General features: G+C 36.0%; 1 protein-coding gene across 1 annotated transcript in view; it reads right to left on the bottom strand.

Moving 5' to 3' along the window:
• The window catches only part of ZMYND11 (zinc finger MYND-type containing 11), a 137,359-nt gene that overhangs the window by 43,469 nt on the left and 66,393 nt on the right, over positions 1–27,497 (bottom strand). Inside the window, exons 3-5 of the mRNA XM_082647856.1 lie at positions 12,303–12,462; positions 5,308–5,352; positions 2,468–2,629 (exon numbers count right to left, since the gene is read on the bottom strand). Coding sequence (XP_082503982.1) covers positions 2,468–2,629; positions 5,308–5,352; positions 12,303–12,462 — 367 coding nt within the window. The remainder of the gene's footprint in view (positions 1–2,467; positions 2,630–5,307; positions 5,353–12,302; positions 12,463–27,497) is intronic.

The following is a 27,497-nucleotide window of genomic DNA, read 5'->3' as shown; positions in this document are numbered from 1 at the left end:
GGACAGAGGTTATATAAAAACAAGTCTTCTGACCACTATTAAGTATTAAAAATGTTTTCATCTTCAATTTTATATAGCAGTGATTGGCTTCTATCCTGTACTGAAATTTGGCCCTCGGATCTTATCTTCAAAATTCCTCATTAGTAAATCTAATTAATATATATTCTTTCCAAACATTAATTTCAAAGAAAAGTAGAGAAGTCATTATGCTGACTTGGAACCATAATTTTTAAGACTTAGTTCTCTTAGTCCAAGAATATTTAAATCTGGTCAGTCACTCTCACGTTAGATTATTAAAAACAGCTTTACTGGAAGTCTTGACACATCGTTTAAAAAAATAAATTAACCCAAAACCAACCAAAAAAGATATTTAAAATTCTCTTAGAATCTCAAGGTTATTATTATCCCTTTTCTCAGGAAAGAAGCTGTTAGCACTTATCCTTTTCTTGAACATAACAATTTAAAAAATAGAACAGATCTAACATAGAAATAACTATCTCTTTGGAATTTTTAAAGCTCAAGCTAAAACTCACCATCCCCAACCCAGACACAGGCTTTTTGAGTCTAACGAAAGAGTAGCTCACAGTCTATGAAAGGAATATGTGAATCACAATTTTTTATTGACTCACAGCATCATTTCAGTAAGCATAATTATATCACAATGTGAAAATATCTAGCCTGACAAAGACAAAAAGAAAACCAAAGGAAAGAAGAGAAAGGCAGGATGGGATTGGCTAAGTTCTACTTTGGCTATCACTTTTCTGTGTGAGCCAGCAACTCACTGAAATTTAAAATTTTTCATCTTATCAGTAAAGAGTAGAGCAAACACATTTAGAAAATGGAATCTGACTACTTGATAGAGAATTCTGATGGAGAAAGTATTACACATTTTCTTCAAAGGTATAAATGTTCAGCTTTCATTCTTCATGTAAGGAATATAAAACATCTACCATCACGTTTAACCCAACCTCAAAAATCCCAGTGTTTTTGTTTAAATTCTTTACTATGAGAATATGAACTAAATATTAGATATTAAAAAGCTATGGCTATAAAGACACAGGTGTGTCCAGAATCGTATTTCCTAAGTCCCTGAGTCCCTATTATTTGATCAGTGACCACACCTCTTTTATATTTTCACTACATTAATGCTTTTGTTCTTCAGATCTCATTAATTCTTTACTTCCTCTAGTGTAAATTGTTACCAAAAACCAGGATATATTTACTGGTAAAACACAAATCCATGAGAGTAAATTATGAGTATTAATGCAGTTCCCACACGACCAATAACACTGATTTCTTGTAGCCATTATAATTCTTGCAGACCTCAAAGAGGAGGTCTATACCTTGAGGCCTGACACTGATTTATTCAGACCTAGGGATTTATCACGACTTACCTAGCATTTAGGCATTTGATTACAAGTCATCATTACACATTTTTTAAAATGCAATCCCTATGGTCTTTTTTTTTTTTCTGCCTACTGAATATGTACAGCAGTGCTGTTAAGAAACATACCAAGGTAATACAAAGCCACAGACACTAAGGGAAGACTAGAATGAACACTGTACTTTGCTCGTCGTGCTGGCAAATGAGCCAGGAAATTTTTAGCTGATACCAAAGAGGAGATAAAGACAAAACTTTCTTTGGACGAATAAATGAGTATTATAAAACATATTCACCAACAGGACTCATGAGTAATCTGGGCAATTTGCATGGTTCCAAGTAAGTATCTTAACAATTGTAAGTACAAAACAATAGAAGTTCCAATCAAATAATTCTTTACTGATCACCATCAATGCCATACATAATGTAGTGTTTAGGCATCTCACATCACTCATATACACACATACCACATCTGCAACCAACAAGCACAGCCATGTATACTTTTCAATGGGGAAATAATATGAATGAAAATAATTGTGGGAAGTACCTATTTTACCTACCAGACTATTTCATTTTGTAGAATTCTTTATATACAACTGTTCCATCCCTCCACCCTCCAAATAAAAGAAATAAACTAACCCATGATATGACAAAAAATAAAGGCCACATTACATGGATATAAAATGGGAAGTAGATACAGAACGTTTCCAACAATGTGCCTTTTGCTACCTGTGTTTTCTGAGAAGCAGAGAGGACTGACTGAACAGACCTTGGGATGGGAGAGTGGTTCTTGATTCCTAAAGGCTATCCATTAAAGAGTCACACAATCCAGAGGGAATTGTAAAGTAAGAGAAAAGAGTATATTTTTACATGATTGAAACTTTCTAAAATCCATACCCTGAATATGTGTCCTGTGATATTCATTTATGATTGTTCTATGTTCATTAACCAACATTGCAGTAGATAACCCCCACCCTCCAGTACTTTATCCATTAACCTGGCAAGACCACCTGGGATATCTTGGTGCAGCTATTATTAATGAATTCCACCCCTCTGACCAGCACATTAAAGCTCATAGGTACTCACCCTGCAAACTGGGCACTGCCAGTGACTACTGCTGTCTCTAAGCCTGTACTCATCAGACAAACACTTGGAATGATACACACGAAAACACAGGTCACATATCAACACCTCTCCAGGCAAATGGCATTCAAAACAATACCAGTCATGATTTTCTGTTTCCCAGTCCTACAAAAAATACAAAATAGTTTCGTATGACATTTTGTCAATATCTGCAATGACTAAGAACAAAATTGAAACTAAAGTCCATCAGAAGTTAGGCATTATAAACAATTTTAGACATTTACTGTGTTAAAACAAGAGGGAAAAAATACCTAGAAATTCGCTTCTTTAAATTTTTAATTCTCTCCTAAACATATTAATATTCAGAAATATCTTAAGGTGATCTGATAACAAAACCAGTCCAAAATGAAATAAGTCCAAAGCCAATCCCAGTTCTAACATTATCTTTCGTTTTTATATAGTCTATGGGATAATTTCTTCAGTAAATGGAATACCCCAAAGCAAGATCTATAACTTAGTATTTCAAATAAACAAACCTCTGTTTTGTTCTGATTTTTTAAAAATATACTAAGTACTTAGCACACTTTGGGAACAGAGAGAATAGTAATAAATGGTGATGCTCACTATTCTTATCTTCTCATCCATGGTATTGGATGCTTTATTGAAAATAACCATTAATCAGAATGTCCATGTTCTGATAGGTTGTCAAATTTTCAGGGTCTGTTGAATTTGGAAAAATAAATTGAAAATGTGAAACTAAAGGTTTAATCACATTCTCCAAAGGACATTACCACAAAAAAAAAACAAAAAAGGAAGCAGGCTTATTTTCTTATTGGGACTATTCCTGGAAATAAAAGACCATAACTGCAGGTATACAGGTTTCTTCAACATTTTCTTTTTTGTTACACTCTTTTTTTTTTGTACAGCCAGTACCATTTAAACACAAACAGGAGAATAGTGTAAGCTCCCTTAATTTGGAATTCATTCTTCATAAATATCACTCTTAGCTTTTATCAAAAAATACCCCTGTTAAGAGTGATGGATTAATTCTCAACCTTCTTTTGTAGATGTGGTAGTTACATGAATAAGGGTTAAACCCACATTTAGTGTTATCAAGGCCACTTCCCAATGGGGATCTTGAAATTTCAAACTTGGATTCTGCCATCATTTTTCTTTTTATAAATCACTGTCTACTCTGCTTCTGGGAGAGAGCAGCTTTTTCATTCCCTCTTACATCAATAACTCCCCCAATAAATTGGCTTCGATAGAGCACTTGTCTAGTAAGCACTGACTCACTGGCACCTAAGGTTCAAATGTATTACTGCTTGACCATATGAGAAGGCTACGTCTCTCTCCTTCAAAAGTGAAGGGAGTTGCTACTGTTCTGAAATTCACACCTTCCAATCTACGTTCAGAGTCATGGCTAAAGTACATTAGTAAGTTCTACAAAAATGTAAACTTTTTGGTTTGCTTTTTAGTAAGAAATTGGCGGTCTTTATCAACCAAAGTAATAAAGAAAAAAGCATGACCATTTTTAGTTATTTGCTGCAGATGTATAAACTCTGGAGATTTACTATGGAGGAATAATTTCAGTCAGACTGCTTAAAAAATCGTAAGATACTGATTTGACAGAAAACCCTAATCTGTGCATGGTAGGAAAAAATCTCCCCCAAAAAGTTTGACACAGTGATGCCACAGAGACACAGTAAGTTGTGGTGCCTGGCTGTACTAAAATAACAATCATTGGTGTACCCCTTTCACAGAGCTCATAAGTAAGCTGCATTTTAGCTCTTTCAATGTCTGTATCAAAAAATCATTGATGATCTAGGTTTCAATGGAGATAAGATTTTTTTTTAATTAACTCTTCCCAAGTTTAAAACAAAGGATTTCAGAATATTTTCCTCGTATCTGTTCAGAAACATCTTAAAGGATTTTCGTGGCTTATATATACTCATTATTAACAAAAGAAACTGCCATTCTTCATCATTTGAATTTTTTTACATTAATTCATCTTCCTGTGATTCTCAAAATGATAGTTACTAGGTTAACTAAGAAAAGGAAGCAAGAGAACACAAGTTTGGTCCATAGCTCCAGCCTCCCCATATCACCTCCTACCTTCGTCTATCCCTACCTTCTCCCATCCACCTATGAAACGAGGATGAAAACGGATCTTTCTTCAATGGGGTGTTTAATTCTAGACCTAGTTTTTCATAAAAATTATAGAAATGAAAGTGTAATTCAAATGAAGTAAAAGTAGAGAAACATTTGGATATATGTTTATATAATGGCATACAACTAACTCTTATCTGATATAAAAGAAAGTATGAGCTGGGAATGTATGTGCTGTTCATTCTTCTAATCACTGCAATAGCTGTTTAGAATATACAAAACATGCAAAAGTCAAGTTCAAAAGTTACTACATTCTGAATCCAGGAAACATTTTTCTGAGGTATAAACGATATAAGCATGTTTATTATAGGTAGAGTTGCCTACGCTTTGTCTTTTAGTAAACAGAATTCATTTATACAGTGCTTTTGACTAATACTCAATAATGTATGCCAAAAAGCTAAGCTTGCATTTTCACTGGATTTCACCAGAAATCAGCAACTACTCTACATTCAGTCTGATCAACATCATAATATGTGAAATGCCACTTCAATACAAGAAACTTTTTAAAAAGCAAACCTATGAGCACAAAATCCAAAACTAGAAGCAATGTAAAGATAGTATGGTTTTAATGAACAATTCTAGCAAGAGTTAACTAAGCTAGCCTAAAGAAAGAGAAATTTAATTTTTAAAAAAGCAGAATTAAAGTAAAATAACATAGTGCAAAATTAGTTCACCTTGTTTGGGGTTGCTGTCCTGGAGAAAGGCTGCATACTGTAGGCCTTTCAAAATAAAAACAAAATAATCTTGGTCTCTCTACTATAACTTTGCTCAATATCAGGCAATACACAGAGCTAAAGGGATTTTGTACATGGTCAAACTGTTTATTATTTGCTTTACGACATATTATTTTGCAGATGATATCAATTGATAATCTATCAATGTGCTAATCATTAATGAAAAGACAGTAGCATGCAAACTCAAGAATCATCACTAGTTTAAGAGGAAACTTTTACACTACCACAAAAGCTACAAAATGGACATAGAGAAAATCTATAGGAATTCATGTGCCATGAAACCTATAAAGATGTTAGAAAAACATTTTACTAACAAATTCAGCGTCGTCATAAATTTGCACAAGATCATGAATGTATGTCTTATTGATCCGAAACTGGTTCAAGCTGGACTTTTTTTAAAAAATCAGGAGTGATGAATGTAAATGTGGTAAACTTGATAATTCACCACAGTGTGAAGTTTATACAGGCTGTCTTCAGAACCTAGTAGAAAACATTCCACCACCAAGAGGCAGCCTGCTGATCTACGTCTCTGTCACCATTTATAGCATTCAGTTAAGACTCTGGAGCCAGACCGGCTCAAATCCCAGCTTATAGGGTTTTTGTAAGAATCAAACGAGTTACAATGCTCGTTAAACTGTTAGCTGGTGTTATTAAGATGATCTATTTGCTATAGAGCACAAAACAGGAATTGACAAGTCACAAAATGATGTGACACTTTCAATTATACACGTGGATTTCTTCTTCAGGACCTTAAGTTCATTAAGACAGCTGACTGTAAGCAAGATGGAGCAAAAACACTGTTAACTTGGCGTTAGAGAAGACGCTGAAGCAGAGGGCTCAGTGGGAGAACTGTGTCTGGACAGGGTCTCCCAAACTAGCTACCCTCATATTCAAAAGAGAGTTCAGCTTTTAAATTAATTCCCTATTCCTACATAATGAGCAGATAAATCTTACATCATCAAATATGTGTTTCAGGTGGTATTTTAACAAAGATACAATGTAAAATTAATTAATTCTATACAATTCTAGGTTTAGTTTAATTCTGTTAATAAATTCAGTTCATCATTGAGAGGTAAGAATTTTATGGTTAAATATCTGCAGTAATTTTAAATATTATTTTTTAATTAAAATATTAAAACATTGCTTAGTGAAATAAAATTTAGAAAGAGGGCAAAAAAAGACAGAACTCTCATACACACACACACAAGGTGAAAAGAGTATAACAGGATAGCGTGACCCAAAATATTCTATTGAATAAAATGGAAATTCTTCACCAAAGCAAGAATAACGTCTAAGTACATTACAGTTTTGCACATAGAACCATAGTATAACTGTTTTCTAATTAATAATCACCAATACTTCACTTACTACTTAATACTTTACTTAGTAAATAAACAATTGTTTATATTTTTGTATCTGATGCAGGTAACGACCTTTGGAAGAAATGTGTAGTTCTGCACATAATTAACATAAATATAATAAAATATATTTCACATTAAAAAAATTAACAGAATCCAAGGGATATGAAGTTTTGGACTTAGGGTATTTAAAACATATGACTGATTCATTTATGACAACTATAATTATAACAAGAAAAATGCAAAGATATAAACTTTTAAAAAAAATCTTACTTCACTGAGCTATATTTATGAAGTGGGCTAGGAAAGTCAAGCTGTTTGCAGGCCTCTCAATATTTTTCCAAGAACAAAGCAAGAGAACGCTTCTGGACAGGGCTGTTTAATGGTGTGATTTCTGAAGAATAAGACATAAATCCAATCCTACCTCTTATACAAAAGATGTGAGCTTTTAGCCAAGTTTTAAGAGGTATATAAACCTTAGTTTCTTTTAGACTGGTCCTTTTGAATCAGGAGAAGCAGATGAAGATGGAAAGAAGTGCCTATCTTGTCCCTCTGTAAACTAAAACTAAATCCACTTATCCCCAACATAACATGTTAATCTCTTCAAGAAACCATAAAATTTGTATTCTCATTAATGATGCTTCTTAAAAGGTATCAAACCTTAACTAAAGACCTACATAAAAACTAGCATGAGGTCCTGCTTATCAGCAGAACAAACTGGATTATGTAAAAAGTACTGAAGCTGAAGCAGGGCTGACCAGCCAAGACCTGAGCTCATGTCTGCAGTTGCTCTCGAACCTGGTGGAAGGACTTTAACTGAAAATGTAAGCTGTGGTTCCTAAGCTGATACTTTATTTTTGGACTGGCATTAACCACGCAAGAAGAAATGAGACCCTGAGTCCAGATCTGGCAGGTAAGTAAAGAGAGACGTAGTCTCATAGCAAACATCACCTTTTTACACTTCTAAGTTATCCTCTACACTGGTGACCAAATTATTTAATGTCAGATAAAAAGTATCTGTCAACTTATAGGGAGAGTCATAGCTTTGTGCCAGGGACCATGAATCAAGTTGGGAGTCACCAAATAAATAATATCAACTGCCTCAATATTAAAACACACGTTTGATATGTTTTATCTGCAAATGATCCATAAATCAAGGTCACCGGCCCTACTGTACTTATACAGGCACACCTCGGAGATACTGCGGGTTCAGTTCCAGACCACCGCAATAAAGCTATTATTGCAAGAAGGTGAGTCACACGAATTTTTTTGGTTTCTCAGTGACATAAAAGTTGTGTTTACACTATACTGCAGTCTATTAAGTGTGCAATAACATTATGTCTAAAAAAATGTACAGACATTAATTTAAAAATACTTTATTGCTAAAAATGCTAACCATCACCTGACAACGCAGGGTTGCCACAAACCTTCAATTTGTAAAAAAAGCACAATAAACCAAATCACAATAAAACGAGGTATGCCTGTATTACATTAAATATTTTTATAAGACCTTTCTATCTTTAGTGGGTTAAGAGTTTAACTCATAAGAAATTAACTTGTATTTATTACAAAGGGAGCTAAATACCAAACTCAACTCAGCTGAGCAATGGTAAAATTCTGCCCAAGAAATATATTTCTCAAGTTGTTAGAATAGAGGATGTGAAATATCTTGATCGAATATGGATTGAATGTAACCATCCATGTACATTAGTTTAGAGCAAGCAGATGATGAAGCAATCTATTGAAACATGTAGTCTTTCTTTAAAAATTGAAAAATCAAAAGAAACAAGCCTTGATATAACACAACAGTTTCACACTGTGCCCAGGTCTAGTGGCCTTTTACCAATATAATTTCAAAAGCTTTAAAAACGATCTCTAAAAGAATTATTCAGATCATGAGTGAATCTTAATGACAGAAATCTGGAAATTAAGGACTACCATAGAAAACTTACAAGTGTTGCCCAGGTTCAGCAAGCTTGTCGTTTTAAAAATTGGTTGGTACATATACTTTTACTTGTTTAATTCTGCTAATATTTAAGCTAACCATTTAAAATTGAGAGAGGCCTCATTTTTAATAATTATGTTTTTCATTCTACTATCTCAAATGGACATATTTAAAATATCACCGTGAAGATGCTTGTCTATTGCTGAATTTTATCATAGTTTCTCCAAATAAATTATCACTTCAATAGAGATACAAATGGTGGTTAATATCAGCATCTCAAAATGTCTAAAAATCATTCCATTCCTAGCAGAAAGAGTCTCAGTACAATGGAGGCTACTCTTTGACTTACACAGGCTTCCTCTTAAACGGTTATATATAATTATATCCTGAAATAGTCTTAGAGTTAGGCTTTTATTACATGAGAGCTGGGTTTAATAAAAATATTGTTCGAGATATGCATATTTTTCAATTGCATCAAGTTTTTAAAAATAAGCATTCAAAAAAAGGTAGCAAGGCGGAATAAAAACATGACACAACAGACTCTTTGCTCAATGATAGTTGAGTGGCCTAAAGAAATGACACTCTTGCCTACCTTCTCTTTCTCAACATAATCATGGCCGTGAATACAAGAGGATTCCAGCCTCTTTGCTAATACAAGGTATCTCGAGAGATATAACTTGTGGGACTTATCAAGAGGCATCAACTTTTCCCCCACCTCTGAGCTATAGCTATTATTTTTAGAGGCTATAGAAGGAAAAGAAGAAGAGCTTTACTACCATTTTTCAAATGACTTGCTGAGTAAAGAATCTTTGTAACTTTGAATAAAGGTTTAAAAATGAATAGCCAAAAATTCCTATCCCTTTCCTTCCCAAGGCCATATATACCTACTTGACTTTTTCTTCTCTTGATAATGAGTAGGAAGTCAACAAAAATAATAACGTACACCTTTCAATCTAAAAACTCAAGCTTTTAGAGGAATCATATCATATACAAAGTGGAGAAACTATAAAGGAGAGTCCCAGACTGAAATGCCAGCATGCAGGGCTGTCACTAGCCCACAAAGTACCTTTGTGCCAATTAGAAAGTTGACCCTTCCCTAAGACTGATTTTGTTAGAACAGGACGCTTTACTGCCATCTGCTAGAGATCTGCTGAATAAACATGCAAGTACCTGATGTCTGAGAAGTAGATGGCACTTCCTAAGCTGTGCGGTTCAAAACCGGCCCCGATACACAGCAGCCTGCATGCGCAGGCCACACAGTCCCTACAAACACACAGAGCTGGCCATTGTAAGATGACTGTGCTGTGCCAAGTGTGACCCATGTCAGTCACGTGTCCTTCTAGAGTATTCTTAGGGCATGAAAACTATAGCACACAGACAGCCCCAGGGTCGGCAGGTGGTCCACCAGCCATAGCCATGAGATACACATATAATTAGTTTCATCATTTTATATCTGCGCCTTAAATATAGATCCATCATCTTATGGGAAAATCTCTTAACAAATCTTGTGTTTGAGGTTACAGGTTAAAAGTAAAAAAAAACGTGATGGGAATTTTTGCTTGCTGTTCAGTAAGAAATTTGTGTGCTTTTGCTACTCTATATATAGGCACTTCTTGTTTTAAACATACTTATTCACTAGTCAAAAACTTGCTTTGAGTACATAGTTATATGCTTTCTACAAATAATCTCATTTAATCCTCAAAACAATCAAATGAAAGCTATATTAATGTGTCCCTGTTACAGCTGAGGAATGAGGATCAGAGGTTAAGAAATTTCCTCAAGGTCATACAACTAAAAAAATACTTGAGATGGGATTGAAACTCTCATCAATTGTAACATAGGTGACCTTAGCTCTTTCAACTACACTACATTGCCTATGTATTTTTAATAGTTGCATATTTCATAAACTAGGTATAATTTTAATATACTTGTAGTTAAATCATATACACATACTTGGTATAAAAATGCTTGTGAATAAGAACCAACCAGAATTAATAAAATCTGTATACACTGTTTGATTTACATGTAAGATTTCATCTAGAAAAAAGAAAAAGGATGCTATAAAAATATATGCAGTAAGAACATGCAAAAATAAAAGTAGAATACAGAACCTAATGTAGTCGTGAACATACAACTCATTAACTGCTTGTTGAATTAAACTGAACAAAAAAGCCTCAACTTGAAGGGGAAAAAAAGCAGATGGAAAAGGACAAAACTAAAAAGGAGAAATAAAATCACTTTTATGAATAAATGTACACATGATCCACAAACCAAAGTCCTGTGGATTAAGTTGCATTTACTATTGGTTAGTTACTATATACATCTCAGAAATTATTGGGTTGGCCAAAAAGTTCGTTCGCTTTTTTCTGTAACATGTTATAGAAACATCTAAATAAACTTTTTGGCCAACCCAGTATCAATATACCCTTCCGTACTAAATCTGTACATGGCTAAGTGTTTTGGGACTAGAAATTTTATATTATCTAGATTATTTTGAGTGTATAATAAGGTATCAGCTAATCATGGCCCTCCTTTAAATGTCTGCTGTAGACAGATTTATGTCACTTGACATTATTATTATTATTATGGCCTGGCACCCAAAGTTTCTTTATTGGCAAAAAGCTTTACTTTTCTGTAAGCTAAAGAAGAATTAGCTTACAGAAGAATTATATTCCTATAAACATTTTCACCTAAGTTTTCAAGAATACTCCTAGTGCACAAATCAAATGATACCAATGAAATTAAACATTTTTTTCTTCCATGTTTTCTGTTTGTGGAAAACGTGAATTTTTTTTCCAGAAACTTTCAAGGCACATATTAAATTAACAAAAACAGTGTAAAAAACTAACAGCTTCTCTAAGTATATAACTGATAGCTGCCTCTGTGGACCAGCTCCCCACAGAAAACAGTGTTCTTAGTTTATTGCTCTCAGACCTAACAGGTGGGTGTTTGTGTGTTGGCTCAATTGCCTAGAGCCAGAAAGGGAAAGACAATGTTTGGGGGAAATGTTTCCACAAATAACCAATTTTAAGATTTTGTGTCATTTTTATAATTTTAGGTTTTAGAAAATTCATGATAAAACACTCTCAATATATCTAATTACTAAATCTATTCCTTTCAGAACTAAAAAATTAATGTTTATTATATTTGAAAGCTTTCCAAAAATAGACTTTTCATGAAGGTATTAGAAAAATCAAAAGCAAATAAGGTAGGAAGACAGAAACAGCACACATGAAACCAAGCTTTACATTAAAAAAATATACTTCTATATGTGCCCCTAAGCAAAAAAGTATATAACCCTTTCAAATCTGTCTAGATGGCATCAACATTATCCTCATCGAAACATTTTTTACTAATATTTACTGAAGAAAACGCTTAGGAGTACCATTAAATTGTGTGTACATTAAAAGGGCTTTCCTTTGTTTTATTTTTCAGATTCAAGGTAATCTAGACAGAAAAAGCAGGCTCCAAGTTTTCTCCTAAAGAATCAGGAAGGAAAGTATCCATCCTACCAATGTAGTCCTTAATGTTAATAAAAACTGTGGAAGTGAATATTACTAAACTTCTGAAAATAAATTTCTATGGGTTATATTTAAATAACGTTCCAGATTTATAAAATAAAAAAAACTTACAATCTCATCGCCTGGCAACCAATATCCTTCCTGTTCGATACCAGCTTTTGAACCTTTGCAGCCCACTGTTAGCGTTTCCACAATAAGACCATCTTTCACAGCCAAGCTCAGCTGACGAGTGGTCTCTTTTGGATGCATACCGTGGACTCGAGACATGTACCTGAATACAGAGGAAAAACAAATTTAAAATCCCTTAGTACTAAAAAATAAAAATGAATAAAAATAAGAAAATAGAGGTGATTTCTCTTTTATTGTGACATACTTATCAGAGCCCTGCAGAAAGAGAGAAAAGCCAGTCCTCAATACTTAACTCTTTCAATTATCACGATATTTTAAACCTTAAGTCTACTTTGTATATTTAGAGGAATATTTCTTCAAAATAATCCCAAACTAGCATATATAAATCATTTAACAGATTTTAGTCAAACATCCCATTTAGTTCTAGCCTCTGTAGCAATTGCCACTAACCTCCACTCTACAGATCCTAAGTCTAGAATTTTATAATCTTCAAGATGTTAGAATATAAAGTACTTTTACGCAAAACTTAGGGAATGACACTAAAGGAAATACAGGAATTACACAAGTGGTTGTCAACATATAAAGAAAACAAGAATGAATGCTGTGATCAATAAGGCAAATATGTGATTTTTCGATTAAATATATTTTGAACTCGATCACTAAAGAATACAAGCTCTTCCTGATTTATAGTTACCTGGCATATTTTTTAATTAAAAAATTTTATTTCAAACACACCCTGTACCACAGAGAATAATATTGCAGAATCTCCTGTACTCAGCAATCATACTGAACTCATGGCATATTTGCTTCATATCATTTTGTTTTTTAAGGAAATAAAATGTTACAGCTACAGTTGAATTTGTGCCATTTTCCATTCCCCTCCAATCAAACCCCAACACCCTCTACCAGTAAACTAGGATATCCCGACACAAACACGTACTATGAGACAAACCAGGCTGGCCTCAGTCTCTCCAGAGAGACATTCTGTGCTGGAAGACAGAGCAGAAGTGCCCAAGTGTCTGCAAGAAAATTAAGTACGACACGAGGATTCTGTATCCAGTTAATCTGTCATTTAAGTATCAAAGCAGTCAAAACAAATCATTTTCAAAATGCAAGGGCTTCCCTGGTGGCGCAGTGGTTAAGAATCCTCCTGCCAACACAGGAGACATGGGTTCGAGCCCTGGTCCGGGAAGATCCCACATACCGTGGAGCAACTAAGCCCGTGCGCCACAACTACTGAGCCTGCACTCTAGAGCCCGCGAGTCACAACTACTGAGCCCGTGTGCCACAACTACTGAAGCCCATAGGCCCTAGAGCCCGTGCTCTGTAACAAGAGAAGCCACCGCAATTAGAAGCCTGCGCACCACAACAAAGAGTAGCCCCCGCTCAACCGCAACTAGAGAAAGTTCATGCACAGCAACAAAGACCCAATGCAGCCAAAAATTAACATAATTAATTAATTAATTTTAAAAAAAACAAAATGCAAGAACTTGGGACATCCCTGGCAGTCCAGTGGTTAAGACTCCACACTTCCAGTGCAGGGGTTGCGGGTTCGATCCCTGGTCGGGGAAATAAGATCCCATATGCTGCTCGGCGCGGCCCAAAAATTAAAAAAAAAAAAAAAAAGCAAGAACTCATCCCTGAAGAAACTTCTAAACTCAGGGGATGAATTTCAAGCAAGACAAGGAGTAAACTGCGGCAGAGGGACTGCAGAGCCTTCTGTGTCTTCAGTTCATGGAAGAGAACTGTTTTCTGTTTAGGAGATAACCGCATTGGCAGAGAAAACAGCACTATTTAAAGTTAACTGGAGGGTAAGAAGGAAGTGACGTGGGGAGTCGCAGCCCCACTGTAGTAGGAGAAGGGGCAGGAGAAGACAAGGTGGAGTCAGTCCACACAGACCGATTTGTCAACTTTACTGACTGTCAGTCAAGGGAGACAAATCATGCAGTAGAGGTATAAATATATTTTGATATATAAAGGTCAACACCAATGGAAATAATCAACTGAAGTTTGGAAAATGGGGAAGGGAAATGGGCAAAAGTGAAAACGTACTAATTTCCTCACTGTTCACAATAGGGAGCCAACAGAAATTCTCTTAGGAATTAAGCACACCACTGCATTTAAGTTTATAAAGGTACTCTTTGAACAAAAACACAAAATTTCTAAGTTATCTGAAGAAACTCATAAAAAACACATTATGTAGCAAGATAAAAACCAACAAAAGAAAGGCTATTAAACATGAGAGGACCAAAACCAAACAAGTTTGTCTTTCTAATATATCCAAATTGGCTAAACTCAACAATTAAAAGAAAAACACATATTGGATCACAAAACAAAAAATATACTATCTACAAGAGACACTTAAAGTGACTTAGACTGAAAAAGAATGGGCAAAGGCATATCATAAAAATGCAATCCAAATGAAACAGGGATCAATACTGCAATGGATAGGATTTGGAAATCAGGGCAAAAATCATTTTTAAAAAAGACAAATAGGGCATAGGTAGTTATAAAACAAAAACTATAAGAAAGAAAGGAAATATGGACAGGAATACAGAATTATGAGACTTTAATTCACTTTTCTCAGTCCACAAAAACATCTACTGAACAAAATTAAGTATGGATACAGAAGACCTAATTCGTAAGACAGATCTAATTGATTTCATTCTGAAATCCAAAACAAACTTGTCAATAGGTCCAAGAAAGATTCATTAAAATTGAGCATGAAGTCAGCCATAAAAATGACCTTGGGACCTCCCTGGTGGCACAGTGGTTAAGAATCCGCCTGCCAATGCAGGGGACACCGGTTCGATCCCTGGTCCAGGAAGATCCCACATGCCGTGGAGCAACTAAACCTATGTGCCACAACTACTGAGCCCGCGAGCCACAACTACTGAGCCCACGCACCTAGAGCCCGTGCTCCACAACAAGAGAAGCCACCACAATGAGAAGCCTGCGCACTGCAACGAAGAGTAGCCCCTGCTCGCTGCAACTAGAGAAAGTCTGCACGCAGCAGCAAAGACCCAACACAGCCAAAAAAAATGACCTTAATAGATTCTGAAAGTGATATAGACATTTCCTAGTTGCAGTGAACTTAAACCAGACATTAATAATGAAACTAGAAAACTCTCATAAACTACTGATTCAGAAGGTTATCTGAAAACTGCAAAAAATCTAAAAAAATCATTAAAAAGCTAAAGCAGTGCTAGTGGAAAAAAAACAAAAATTGTAGAATATTAATCCAAGAGCTCCTTCTCAGTGAAAAATAAAATGAAGACATCATTAGCTAATCTAATCAAGAATGAAGACACAAAGCACAAAAACATACAAACTAAGAAATGTCTACAGAGACAAAGCCATATATAAAAGGGAAATTAAAACAGTCATAAGCAACTACTTTGTTCATTTCTGTACGAAGATATAATCACTACAATATTCTAGGAAAATATAAATGATCAAAAGTTGACCACAGAAAAAAAAAGAATACTTAAAAAGGCCAATGTTTCCAAAGAAATAAACAGAGGAAGTTGGCAAATAACCTGTCCAGAAAAACACCAGGTAGGGACATATTCACAAGGTAATTCTATCAGACTTTTAGTGACCAGGTAACTCCAATGCAATTTAGAGTCTTCCAGAACATAATAAAGAAGGAAAGCAAGCAATCTAACATAATAATGGTAACAAAACCCCATAAAAATTGCATAGAAAAAGAAAACTAGTGTCCCATAGGAATACTGGTATTAAAAAATCCTAAATAAAATATTTGAATATACAGTCTAATAATAAATATTAACATAAATTAATGTTAATATATTAATACATTCAAATATCAAAAGAATGTACCATAACTGGGTATTTAATTCCAGGATTTCTAGGAAGATTTATTATTAAGAAATCTAGAAATATAATTCATCCCATTAATAGATCGAAAGTGAAAAAGCACAGAATTTCTAAACATGTTGAAAATCAGTAAAATTCAACATCTAGCCCCTAACAAAATGGGAATGAATAAGCACTTCCTTAACCTGATCAGGCATATTCAAAAATGTCTTTGGGGCTTCCCTGCTGGCACAGTGGTTGAGAGTCCGCCTGCCGATGCAGCGACACGGGTTCGTGCCCCAGTTCAGGAAGATCCCACGTGCCGCGTAGCGGCAGGGCCCGTGAGCCATGGCTGCTGAGCCTGCGCGTCTGGAGCCTGTGCTCCGCAACGGGAGACACCACAACAGTGAGAGGCCCGCGCACCGCAAAAAGAAAACAAAAACAAAACAAACAAACAAAAAAGTCTTTGACACTCTGCCAAAGGTAATAACCAACATAGCTGAAATAGAGAAAGAAATGGGGTATAAAGTTGGTAAGGAGTTAAAATGATCATTATTTGCATAATACATACCTATAAAAACCCAAGAAAATCAGCTAGTGTGCTATTTTAAATCAAAGAATTTAATCAATTATTTGTTTGGGTACAAACTAATATACTAAAATTAATAGCATTCATATACACATACATAACAAAAAAATTTAGGAGATTTAAAAAAAGACAAGACCCCAATTATTTACTACAGCAATAAGAAAAATAAAATACTTAGTAATAGAAGAAAGGACAAGAACTATACGAAGAAATTTTTGAAAAGCTACTGATATAAAAAAAGAGCAAATGGAAAGACATGCTCGATATTTAGATGAAAGACAACAAAATCCAAATTGCCTCTAAGATAATTTAACTGAACACCACCACAAACTAGGCAAGTTGATTCTAAAGTTCTGTAGAGGATTAAACAAGAATTTCTCAGCAATTCTGCTTCTAGATATTCATCCTATAGACATAGTCAGACACGTGTGAAATAATACCCAAGGGAGGAAATTCATTTTAGCATTTTTGACAGCAAGAAGAGATGAGAAACATCTAAACATACATCTTAGGGGCCTGGCTAATTTATAATATAACATGCCAAGGATTATTATATAATCATTAAAAGAAATGAAGCAGTATTACAGACATTAAGATGACATAAGTTCTAAGATATATTGTGTTTAAAAAATCATGGTATAAAGGATAATATCCAAAATATATAAAGAATTCATACATGGGGCTTCCCTGGTGGCGCAGTGGTTGGGAGTCCGCCTGCCGATGTGGGGGACACAGGTTTGTGCCCCGGTCTGGAAGGATCCCACATGCCGCGGAGCGACTGGGCCCGTGAGCTATGGCCGCTGGGCCTGCACGTCCGGAGCCTGTGCTCCGCAGCGGGAGAGGCCACAACAGTGAGAGGCCCGCGTACCGCAAAAAAAAAAAAAAGAATTCATACAATTCAATAGCAAAAAACAACCCAACTAAAAGCCAGGCAGAGGACCTGAATAGACACTCCAAAGAAGACATACAGATGGCCAACAGGTATATGAAAAGATGCTCAACATCACTAATCATCAGGGAAATGCAAATCAAAAATCACAATGAGATATCACTTCACACCTGTTAGAATGGCCATCATCAAAAAGACAAGAGATAACAAGTGTTGGTGAGGATGTAGAGAAAAGGGAACCTTTGTACAGTGTCAGTGGGAATGTAAATTGCTTTAGCCACTATGGCAAAGAAATAGAGGAGGTTCCTCAAAAATTTTAAATAGAACTACCATATGATCCAGCAATTCTATTTCTGGGTATTTATCTGAAGATAATGAAAACACATCTGCACCCCCATGTTCTCTGAAGCATTATTTACAATAGCCAAGATATTTACAAGAGACAAGACATGGAAACAACCTAAGTGTCCATGGACAGACGAATGAATAAAGAAAATGTGAGATACAGATATATAATGGAATACTAGCCACAAAAAAGGAAATAAATCTTGCCTTTCGTGACAACATAGATGGATCTTGAAGGCATCATGCTAAGTGAAATAAGTCAGACATGTAAAGACAAATACCATATGATCTCACTTATATGTGAAACAAACCAAAAAAAAAAAAAAGCTCATTTGATACAGAGAACAGACTGGTGGTTGCCAGAGGTGGGGAGTGGGGAGGGGAGTGGGCAAAACAGGTGACCATGGTCAAAATGTACAAACTTCCAGTTATTAGACAAATAACTCATGGAGATATAGTGTACATCATGGTGACTATAATTAATACTACTGTACTGCATATTTGAAAGTTGCTAAGAGAATAGATCTTAAAATTCCTCATCACAAGAAAAAAGTTTTTTGTAACTGTGTGGTGATGGATGTTAACTAGACTTATGGTGATCATTTTGCAATACATACAAATATTGAATCATTATCTTGTATACCTAAAACTAATACAATGTTATTTGTCACTTATACCTCAATTTAAAAAAAAGTCAGTGAAAAAAAATCATGGTATAAAATGGTACAATTTCTCAAAAACATTATATAATTATCTCTCTATAAGAGTTCTAGAGGTATATTCCAGGAACTGTAAAAGACATTACTTCCGGGGCTTCCCTGGTGGCGTAGTGGTTGAGAGTCCGCCTGCCGATGCAGGGGACACGGGTTCGTGCCCTGGTCCGGGAGGATCCCACATGCCGCGGAGCGGCTGGGCCCGTGAGCCATGGCCGCTGAGCCTGCGCGTCCGGAGCCTGTGCTCCGCAGCCTGTGCTCCGCAACGGGAGAAGCCACAACAGTGAGAGGCCCGCATACCGCAAAAAAAAAAAAAAAAAAAAAAAAAAGACATTACTTCCAAGAACATTGGTTCAGCAGGCAGGGGTAGGAGGAAGACTTTTCTTTTTTTAAACAGTACTCCCTTTTGATTTTTGTTCATGTACCTATTGGCTAAAGACTATTTTTACGAAAAAGTAGCCACCATCTACCATCCATCCAAATGTACGAAAGCTCCCTGGTCCCACACAAGCTTGCCAATCTTAGGCAGGTCCCCTCCTTCCTTTCTAAACTCATCTTAGCTCTCTGTCCTTTATTCATCCATAGTAATTTTAAAGTCAATCGGCAAGATCCATGAAAAACACTGCTGTGATTTAGATTAGAGGAGAATAAATACCATTACAATATTAAGTAATGTTAACTTTCACTGATGAACTTTGCATAATTGTTAATTTATTTATAACTTTTTCTATGTCCTTAATAAGGTCTTATAATTTTTCCCCATAAAACTCTTGCACATCTTTTGGGTTTTTCCTAGGTACTGCATGTTTTTTGTTTCTTTTGAAAAGAGGGTTTTATTTAATATTTTCTGGTCGGTGGTTGCTGGTACACCAAGGTTGGGAAACCCTGCTAAACCCGTATTAGTTTTAGGTTTGTCTAAGTACGTCTACTAAACTTGTCTTTTCTTATTGTGCTAATTAGGACTTCCAGTACAATGTACCCTTAGGTAGTATTAATATGGATATTCTTGTTTCAGATCTTACAAAGGATTCATATAACAGTTCATCATTAAACACACTTGCTGAAGGTTACTATTAGATATATTTTATCAATATAAAGTGACAAATATAAATATGATGCTTGCTAAAGGATACTGGTAGCTTTTATTAAGAAAATTCCTTTCCAGTCCCAGTTTGCTGTTTTGTTTTAACAAGAAACGCATTATACTTTATTATTCCTTGATACATTTTAATCCACTGAATTTCACCACACAAATGGGTCTTCTTAGCCACTGTGCACTCAAACAGTAGAGCATGGATGAAGGCACAATAGAAGAGAACTTTCCTTTCTCTTAGTGACAGCATGTTGGGCTCGACTTCCTTAGTTCAGAGCAATGCCTAAACTTGAGGAATTCCTTACTTTTTTCTCACCTGTTTTTCTCAAAAAGTAGAACAGAACCAGAGTGCTGCAGATGTTACACAAATGAGGAGTAACGTCATCTTACTCAGTATTATAGGCTAAGCATACTGGATAAGCCTTAAGACTATCCAAGGTAATTATAAACATATTCTGAAGGACTGAGTGACTCAAACAATACCTTAAATATAACAAAGGGTCCCAACCCATTCTTCCTTTTCTTAGATCATCAAGTACTCAGGAAGGTTTAGTTCCTGTGAAAATACTTATGCTAATAATTCAGGTTAAGGCCACTCCAGGTCTCTCATTTTCTTACATGCTACATATCCATCACAAGGGCTGATCTTCAAATAAAGAGACAAAAATAGCAGTTTGGGTTTGAGATGCATTTACAAAGGCCATCTAGTCTCCTATTTTAATTTCACTTAGTATAAATCATGAAATAGTATGTAAATGTCCACAATTTAAATATTATAGTCAATTTCTCTGAACTTTTTCAACAGCTTTTTAATTTTCTCCCATCCTATCCATTTTCTTTCCAATAACTTCCCTCCCAACGTCTCTCCTAGGATGCTACTTTCCAACAGGTGTTGAGCACTGGTGTGTCCAAGCAAAAGGCTGCAGAACCCAGGGTTATTTCATCTCCCCTGAGATAATTCTGCATGTTCCAAGACAAAAAAATATGGTTGACGGTAACAGCCATTGCTAATTTAACATTTTTACAAAAGTAAGAAGTCTTATGAATCATAATTTCCTAAAATTAATTATCTATCTTTAACCCTTCTAATGATTCAATCTCAGAAACATGTCATGCAGTTTGAAATGAGTATATTGAGAGATGGGCACACTAATGAAAACAATATAACTATGATCATATCCTGCAGAAGAAGGAACCACCAAAAAATGCACTGGTATATTTTCTGTTAATTAAAAAATACAAGGAACGCCTTGTATTGTCCTCCTGCCCCTTACCTCAGGGGTCCCCAACCCCCAGGCCAAGGCCTGTTAGGGACCGGGCCGCACAGCAGGAGGTGAGCTGCAGGCAAGTGAGCGAAGAAGCTTCATCTGCCGCTCTCCATCGCTCCCCATCGCTTCCCACCACTCCCCATCGCTCCCCATCCCTCCCCACCACTCCCCATCGCTCCCATTACTGCCTGAACCACCTCCCCACAACCCCCGCTCCGTGGAAAAATTGTCTTTCACAAAACCAGTCCCTGGTGCCAAAAAGTTTGGGGACCACTGCCTTACTTACACCTTCACACTATCATGAAGGCTAGAGGCCTTCGTTTTGATGGCAATATAGCAAATTTATTTTAAGTGTACTCTGGATGATCTGGATAAAATCAGTACTGCCCCATACTTTCAGTACCTAACGGCTCCCAACTGGCCTCACTGAACTGGCTCAGGGGCTGAAAAAAGACTCAACTGAAAACATCACATTTGAGATAAAATTTTAAGTGAAGATTGATCTAATCTCATGATGTTAACGGACATTCTGAGTATAAAAGCTATGGACATAACAGAGGAGAAGATCCAAAATATCTGACTAGATAAGAAATGTGAAATTTCTCCATGACATAAACATCACAAATCCTTTTTTTTTCCCCTAGCCTCTGGAGCAACCACCACTGACTTCCATTCTGCAAATGAAAAGCAAACAGGGGCTTCCCTGGTGGCGCAGTGGTTGGGAGTCCGCCTGCCAATGCAGGGGACACGGGTTCGAGCCGTGGTCCAGGAAGATCCCACATGCCACGGAGCAACTAAGCCCGTGCGCCGCAGCTGCTGAGCTGCACTCTAGAGCCCACGAACTACAACTACTGAAGCCCATGCACCTAGAGCCTAAGCTCCACAGCAGGAGAGGCCACCACAATGAGAAGCCCGCGCACTGCAACGAGGAGTGGCCCCCGCTCACCACAACTAGAGAAAAGCCCGCGCACAGCAACGAGGACCCAACTCAGCCATAAATAAATAAATATTTAAAAAAAGAAAAGCAAACAATAAAATGGAATATTTTATTACAAATAAGACAAAGAGCCTGTATTCTTAAAATGCAAAACTATAACGGTAAGAAAACTATTTCACCTGTCAAGTGAGCAAGATACTTAAAATTATTCTCAGAGCTGGTAAAGATGCATTAAGACAGCCAACTCTCAACACAGCTTTGCTAAAAACACCGTCTGGAAAGCACTTTCTCACAACACCTTATAGATGGCCCTATCATCGGACTCAGTAATTCTACTTCTATAGAAACAATCTGTATGAGATATGGGATTTATGTAAAAAAATGTTCCTCACACCTGAAATTTTATAGGGAAAAAAAGGATCCAAGTGTCCATAACAGTAAAATAAATTATGGATATAAAATAAGTTACATATTCACCCAATAGAGCAAAATGCACCTAATAAAGTTATTGTTTTAAAAAACACAACAGTGTGAGAAAATGTTCATGGTATAATATTAAAGATATAAATGGACAAGATTTTAAAATATATACATGTATATACATATAGGAGAGAGAGTTATACTACTGCAATGGTTGATTAGGTTACTCAGATCAATGCTCATTTCTCTTTTCTTCACCCTTCCCGTCCCCTTCTGATACATACTACGTTACTCTATTTACGCTACTTAATTCTTTCTCTAATTGTCCCCAAAATATTTTTGGAACAAATGAAGTTCTAGCTGTTTATATTTATTTGATACACATATGAATATAATATATATACACAAATTAAAAACCATCCACCATCCATCCTTTTTTATGGCCCCAGTTACAGGTATTCTACTCTTAGGTATTTATCCAAACATACATCATCTACACCAGTACACAAAAACACGTTGTAGCTTTTATCATAATCCCGAATGCCCCTCAGCATGTGACTGGATTTTAAAAACTGTAGCATAGGTACTTCCCTGGCAGTCCAGACGCCACGCTTCCACTGCAGGGGGCGTGGGTTCAAACCCTGGTCAGGGAACTAAGGTCCCACATGCCATGTGGTGTGACCAAAAAGTAAAACAAATGAACAAAAAAACCCTGTGGTATATCCATATAATGGACTACTACTTAGCAATAAAAAAGGAATAAACTATCAATATACGTAGCACATGAATCTCAAAACATGCTGACCAGGAGAAGTTAATCATGAAAAAGAAGATACTATATGATTCCATTTATATAAAATTCTAGAACAAGCAAAGATAATCAGTCACTGTGACAGAAAAGCCAATCACTACTGCCTGGGGCTGAGGAACAGGTGAACTGACTACAAAGGACTACAAGGGAACTTCTGGGGGTGATGACAACTTTCTATATCTTTTTTTTTTTTTTTTTGGCGGTACACGGGGCTCTCACTGTTGTGGCCTCTCCCGTTGCGGAGCACAGGCTCTGGACGCGCAGGCTCAGCAGCCATGGCTCACGGGCCTAGCTGCTCCGCGGCATGTAGGATCTTCCCGGACCAGGGCACGAACCCGTGTCCCCTGCATCGGCAGGCAGACTCTCAACCACTGCGCCACTAGGGAAGCCCAACTTTCTATACCTTGATTAAGACGGTGGTTACACAGGGGCATTAATTTGCAGATGAAGAAAGGAAACTGACTTCCCTGAGAAAACACAGCTAGTTAATAGGAGAGCTGATAACAGAAACAGTCTAGTTCTAGTAGAGATTTCAAGCTTTCTGTAGCAAGGACAACTGGCTACAGGAAAAGAGCGGACATGCACCCAACATTCACAAGTAAGGTGAAGGCTGCTGAGTGAATGTCATGTGCCAGTCACTATCTTTTGGTGCTTGGCATATACCAATACACAAAACAGAAAAAGATCCGTACCTATAAAGCTTACTTATTGGTGGGAGGAGGTTGCAGGGGCCGAGGGCAAACAAAAAATGGCACGACTAAATATTTAAGAGTAAACTATATGTTGTGCTAAGGGCCCCTAAAACATCTCCAAGAGTTACTGACTCTAAAGTTCGAATTCTAAAGAAGCAGGCAGACTCACTATAGAGAGAAAAATAAAATTGGATCCTTTTCTACCACCGCATAAAAAGAGAACTACAGATAAAGACCTAATTCTTGTGGTCTAATTAAGAAGGATTCCTTAAATAAAATTTCAAAAGCACAAAACATTAGGCAAAAAATATTGAATTTGATCATATTAAAATCTAAAATTTCTGTTCAACAAAGAACACTTTGGGAAAGGTTAGTAAACAGATTAACAGAATAAGAAAAAATATTTACAAAGCATAAAGTGTATAGGAGAATTAACAGAAAGAGCTTCTACAAACCAACAGAAAAAGACAACCCCAGTGGGAAAATGGGCAAAGTATAAAAACAGACATCCACAGAAAAGAAAGGCCAAAACCTTCTAAGAACACCAAGAACTGGTGCTCTCATTAATAAAGACAGAAATGTAAATTAAAATATCTGAGTGACAAAATTTATGCTGGACGTCAAGTATATGCAGACGCTTGCAGAAACTGTGTCCTTGTGCACTAATGAACATGTAGATGGGCATCCTCTCGAGAGCTTGGTCAAATTAAGTGGATGCATTTCCTATAGTCAAAATGTTCCCAGATACACACATCAACAAATTACTCATGCGGGTCAAAATTAAACTGTTACTTGTAGCTGTGAAGAGTTGGAGCAATGCATGGTTATTTGCAAGGTGGAGGGAAAATGGAGACAACCTGAGCATCCATCATAAGGAAATAATTCAAAGCATGAGGAGACTAGTGAAAAAACTGAAAACACCCAAGTTATCCAACCAATGGCAGCATGATGATAATATGTACCCACAGGGTCGTAATAAAAGCTGAACAAGGTAATGAATGTAAAGCGATCAGTCCAGTGCCCAGCACTAACCCACTCTACACCAATGGTTCCTGTACCAACCACTGTTATCCTCTAAGCTTTCACCTTCATTACTTATATTACTGAATATTAAAACATGAGTTGTTATAAGAATTTAATAAATGACATATGGAGGCAATACAAAAGTAAAGGGGAAAAAGCATGGCCTCTTAAGTCACCAGGTCTCAGTTCCAATACCAGCTTTACCACTTACTAGCTACATAACCCTGAACAAGTGATTTAACCTCTCTGCATCCCAGTGGGCATATCCTTAAGTAAAATTAATAGTGTCAACCCATGCAGTTGATTTGAAGGTAAGATAATGTAATGTAACCTTACAATAAATGTTTATCTTACTATTCATCCCTCCTCCCTCCCAAAACAGCACGGAACAGTCTCACCAGATGGAATATTGTACAACCATTACTAATAATAATTTATGGTAACCATATAACAAGGAAAAAGGCTAAATAATGTTGAGAAAATAATAAGCATGTGAAAAATGACCAGAAAGAAATACATCAAAATGGGATTGGAGTAGAGAAATTACAGGTGATTATTTTTCTGCTTTTTATTTTTCTGCAAGTATCCTACAATATGGTTATGTTACTTTTAGAAGTTTAAAAAAAATTTAACAGTAATGCTCTGCCACTAGGTGCTTTATAGACACAAGGATGGATCAAACTATGTAAATCAACAAACGTTAACAAAGCACGTTAACAGAATGAAAGATAAAAAATCCTATGATGACCTCAATAGATGCAGATAAGGCATTTGACAACACTCAACACCTCTTCATGATAAAAAACACTCAACAAATGGGGTACAGAAGGAAACTACTACACCATAATAAAAGCCATATATGAAAAAACCCCAGCAACCATCATACTCAATGGTGAAAGACTGAAAGCTTTTCCTCTAAGATCAGGAACAAGACAAGGATGCCCGCTTTCACCACTTCTAGTCAACGTAGTACTGGAAGTTCTAGCCAGAGAAATTTGACAAGAAAAAGATATAAAAGGAATCTAAATTGGAAAAGAAAAAGTAAAATGAGCACAGTATTTGACATTATCTGAAAAGGAAATTATTACAATAATTCCATTTACAACAGCATCAAAAAGAATAAAATACTTAGGAATTAAATTAACCAATGAGGTGAAAGACTTATAATACAGTGAAAACTAAAAAACACTGCTGAAAGAAATTAAAGACATAAATACAGCTGACCCTTGAACATCATGGGGGTTGGGTGCACCTACATCCATACAGTCAAAAATCCATGTATATCCTTACAGTCAGCCCTCCATATCGATGGTTCCACATCCATGGAGTCAACCAACTACAGATCATGTAGTACTGTAGTACATATTTACTTTTTAAATGTCTGTGTATAAGTGGACCCGCACAGTTCAAACCTTTGTTGTTCAAGGGTCAACTGTAAATGGAAACACATCCCATGTTTGTGGATTGGAAGAACTAATATTATTAAAATGTCAATATTACCGAAAGCAATCTATAGATTCAATGCAATTCCTATCAAAATCCCAATGACTTTTTTTCAGATATACAAAAACCAATCAGAAAATTCATATGGAATCTCAATGGACCCCAAATAGCCAAAACAATCTTGAAAGAAGAAGAAAAAATTGAAGGACTCATACTTCCTGATTTCAAAATCTACTTCAAAGCTACAGTAATCCAAACAGTGTGGTACTGGCATAAAGACAGACATACAGACAATGGAATAAGATAGCCCAGAAATAAAATCCTTGCATATACCGCCAAAGGATTTTTGACAAGGGTGCCAAGACTACTCAGTGGGGAACACTCTTTTCAACAAATGGTGCTGTAAAAACTGGACATCAAAATGCAAAAGAATGATGTCAGACTTTCACCTAACAGAATATACAGAAATAAACTCAAAATGGATAAAAGACCTAAATGTAAGATCAAAAACAATAAAACTCTTGGAAGAAAACTTAGGACAAAAGCTTCACAACACTGGATTTGGTGATGATCTCTTGGATATGACATCGAAGGCACAGGCAACAAAAGAAAATATAGTCAAATTGGACTTCATGAGAATTTTAAAATTTTGTACCTCAAGAGACACTACCCACAGAGTTAAAAGGCAACCCACAAAAAGAAGAAAATATTCAAAAATCATATATCTGATGAGAAATTATTATCCAGAACATACAGAGAACTCCTAAAACTCAACAACATATAAACCTGATTCAAAAACAGGCAAAGGACCTGAACAGACATTTCTCCAAAGAAGATGTTTAAAGGACCAATAAACACATGAAAAAATGCTCAACATCACTCATCATTAGGGCAATGTAAATCAAAACACAACAAGACTACTTAATGCACTGTGGTAAATGGGAAGGAAATCCAAAAAAGAGGGATATATGTATGTGTATGTATGTGTATAGATGATTCATTTTGCTACACAGTAGAAACACAACATTGTAAAGCAACTATACTCCAATTAAAAACAAAACAAAACAAAACAGGAGATACCATTCACACCCATCAGGATGGCTACTATCAAAACAGAAAATTATAAGTGTTGACT

The sequence above is a fragment of the Grampus griseus genome (genome assembly GCF_964374135.1).
Source record: "Grampus griseus genome assembly, chromosome: 2".
Taxonomy (NCBI): domain Eukaryota; kingdom Metazoa; phylum Chordata; class Mammalia; order Artiodactyla; family Delphinidae; genus Grampus; species Grampus griseus.
This window is presented reverse-complemented; position numbering and strand designations above follow the sequence as displayed.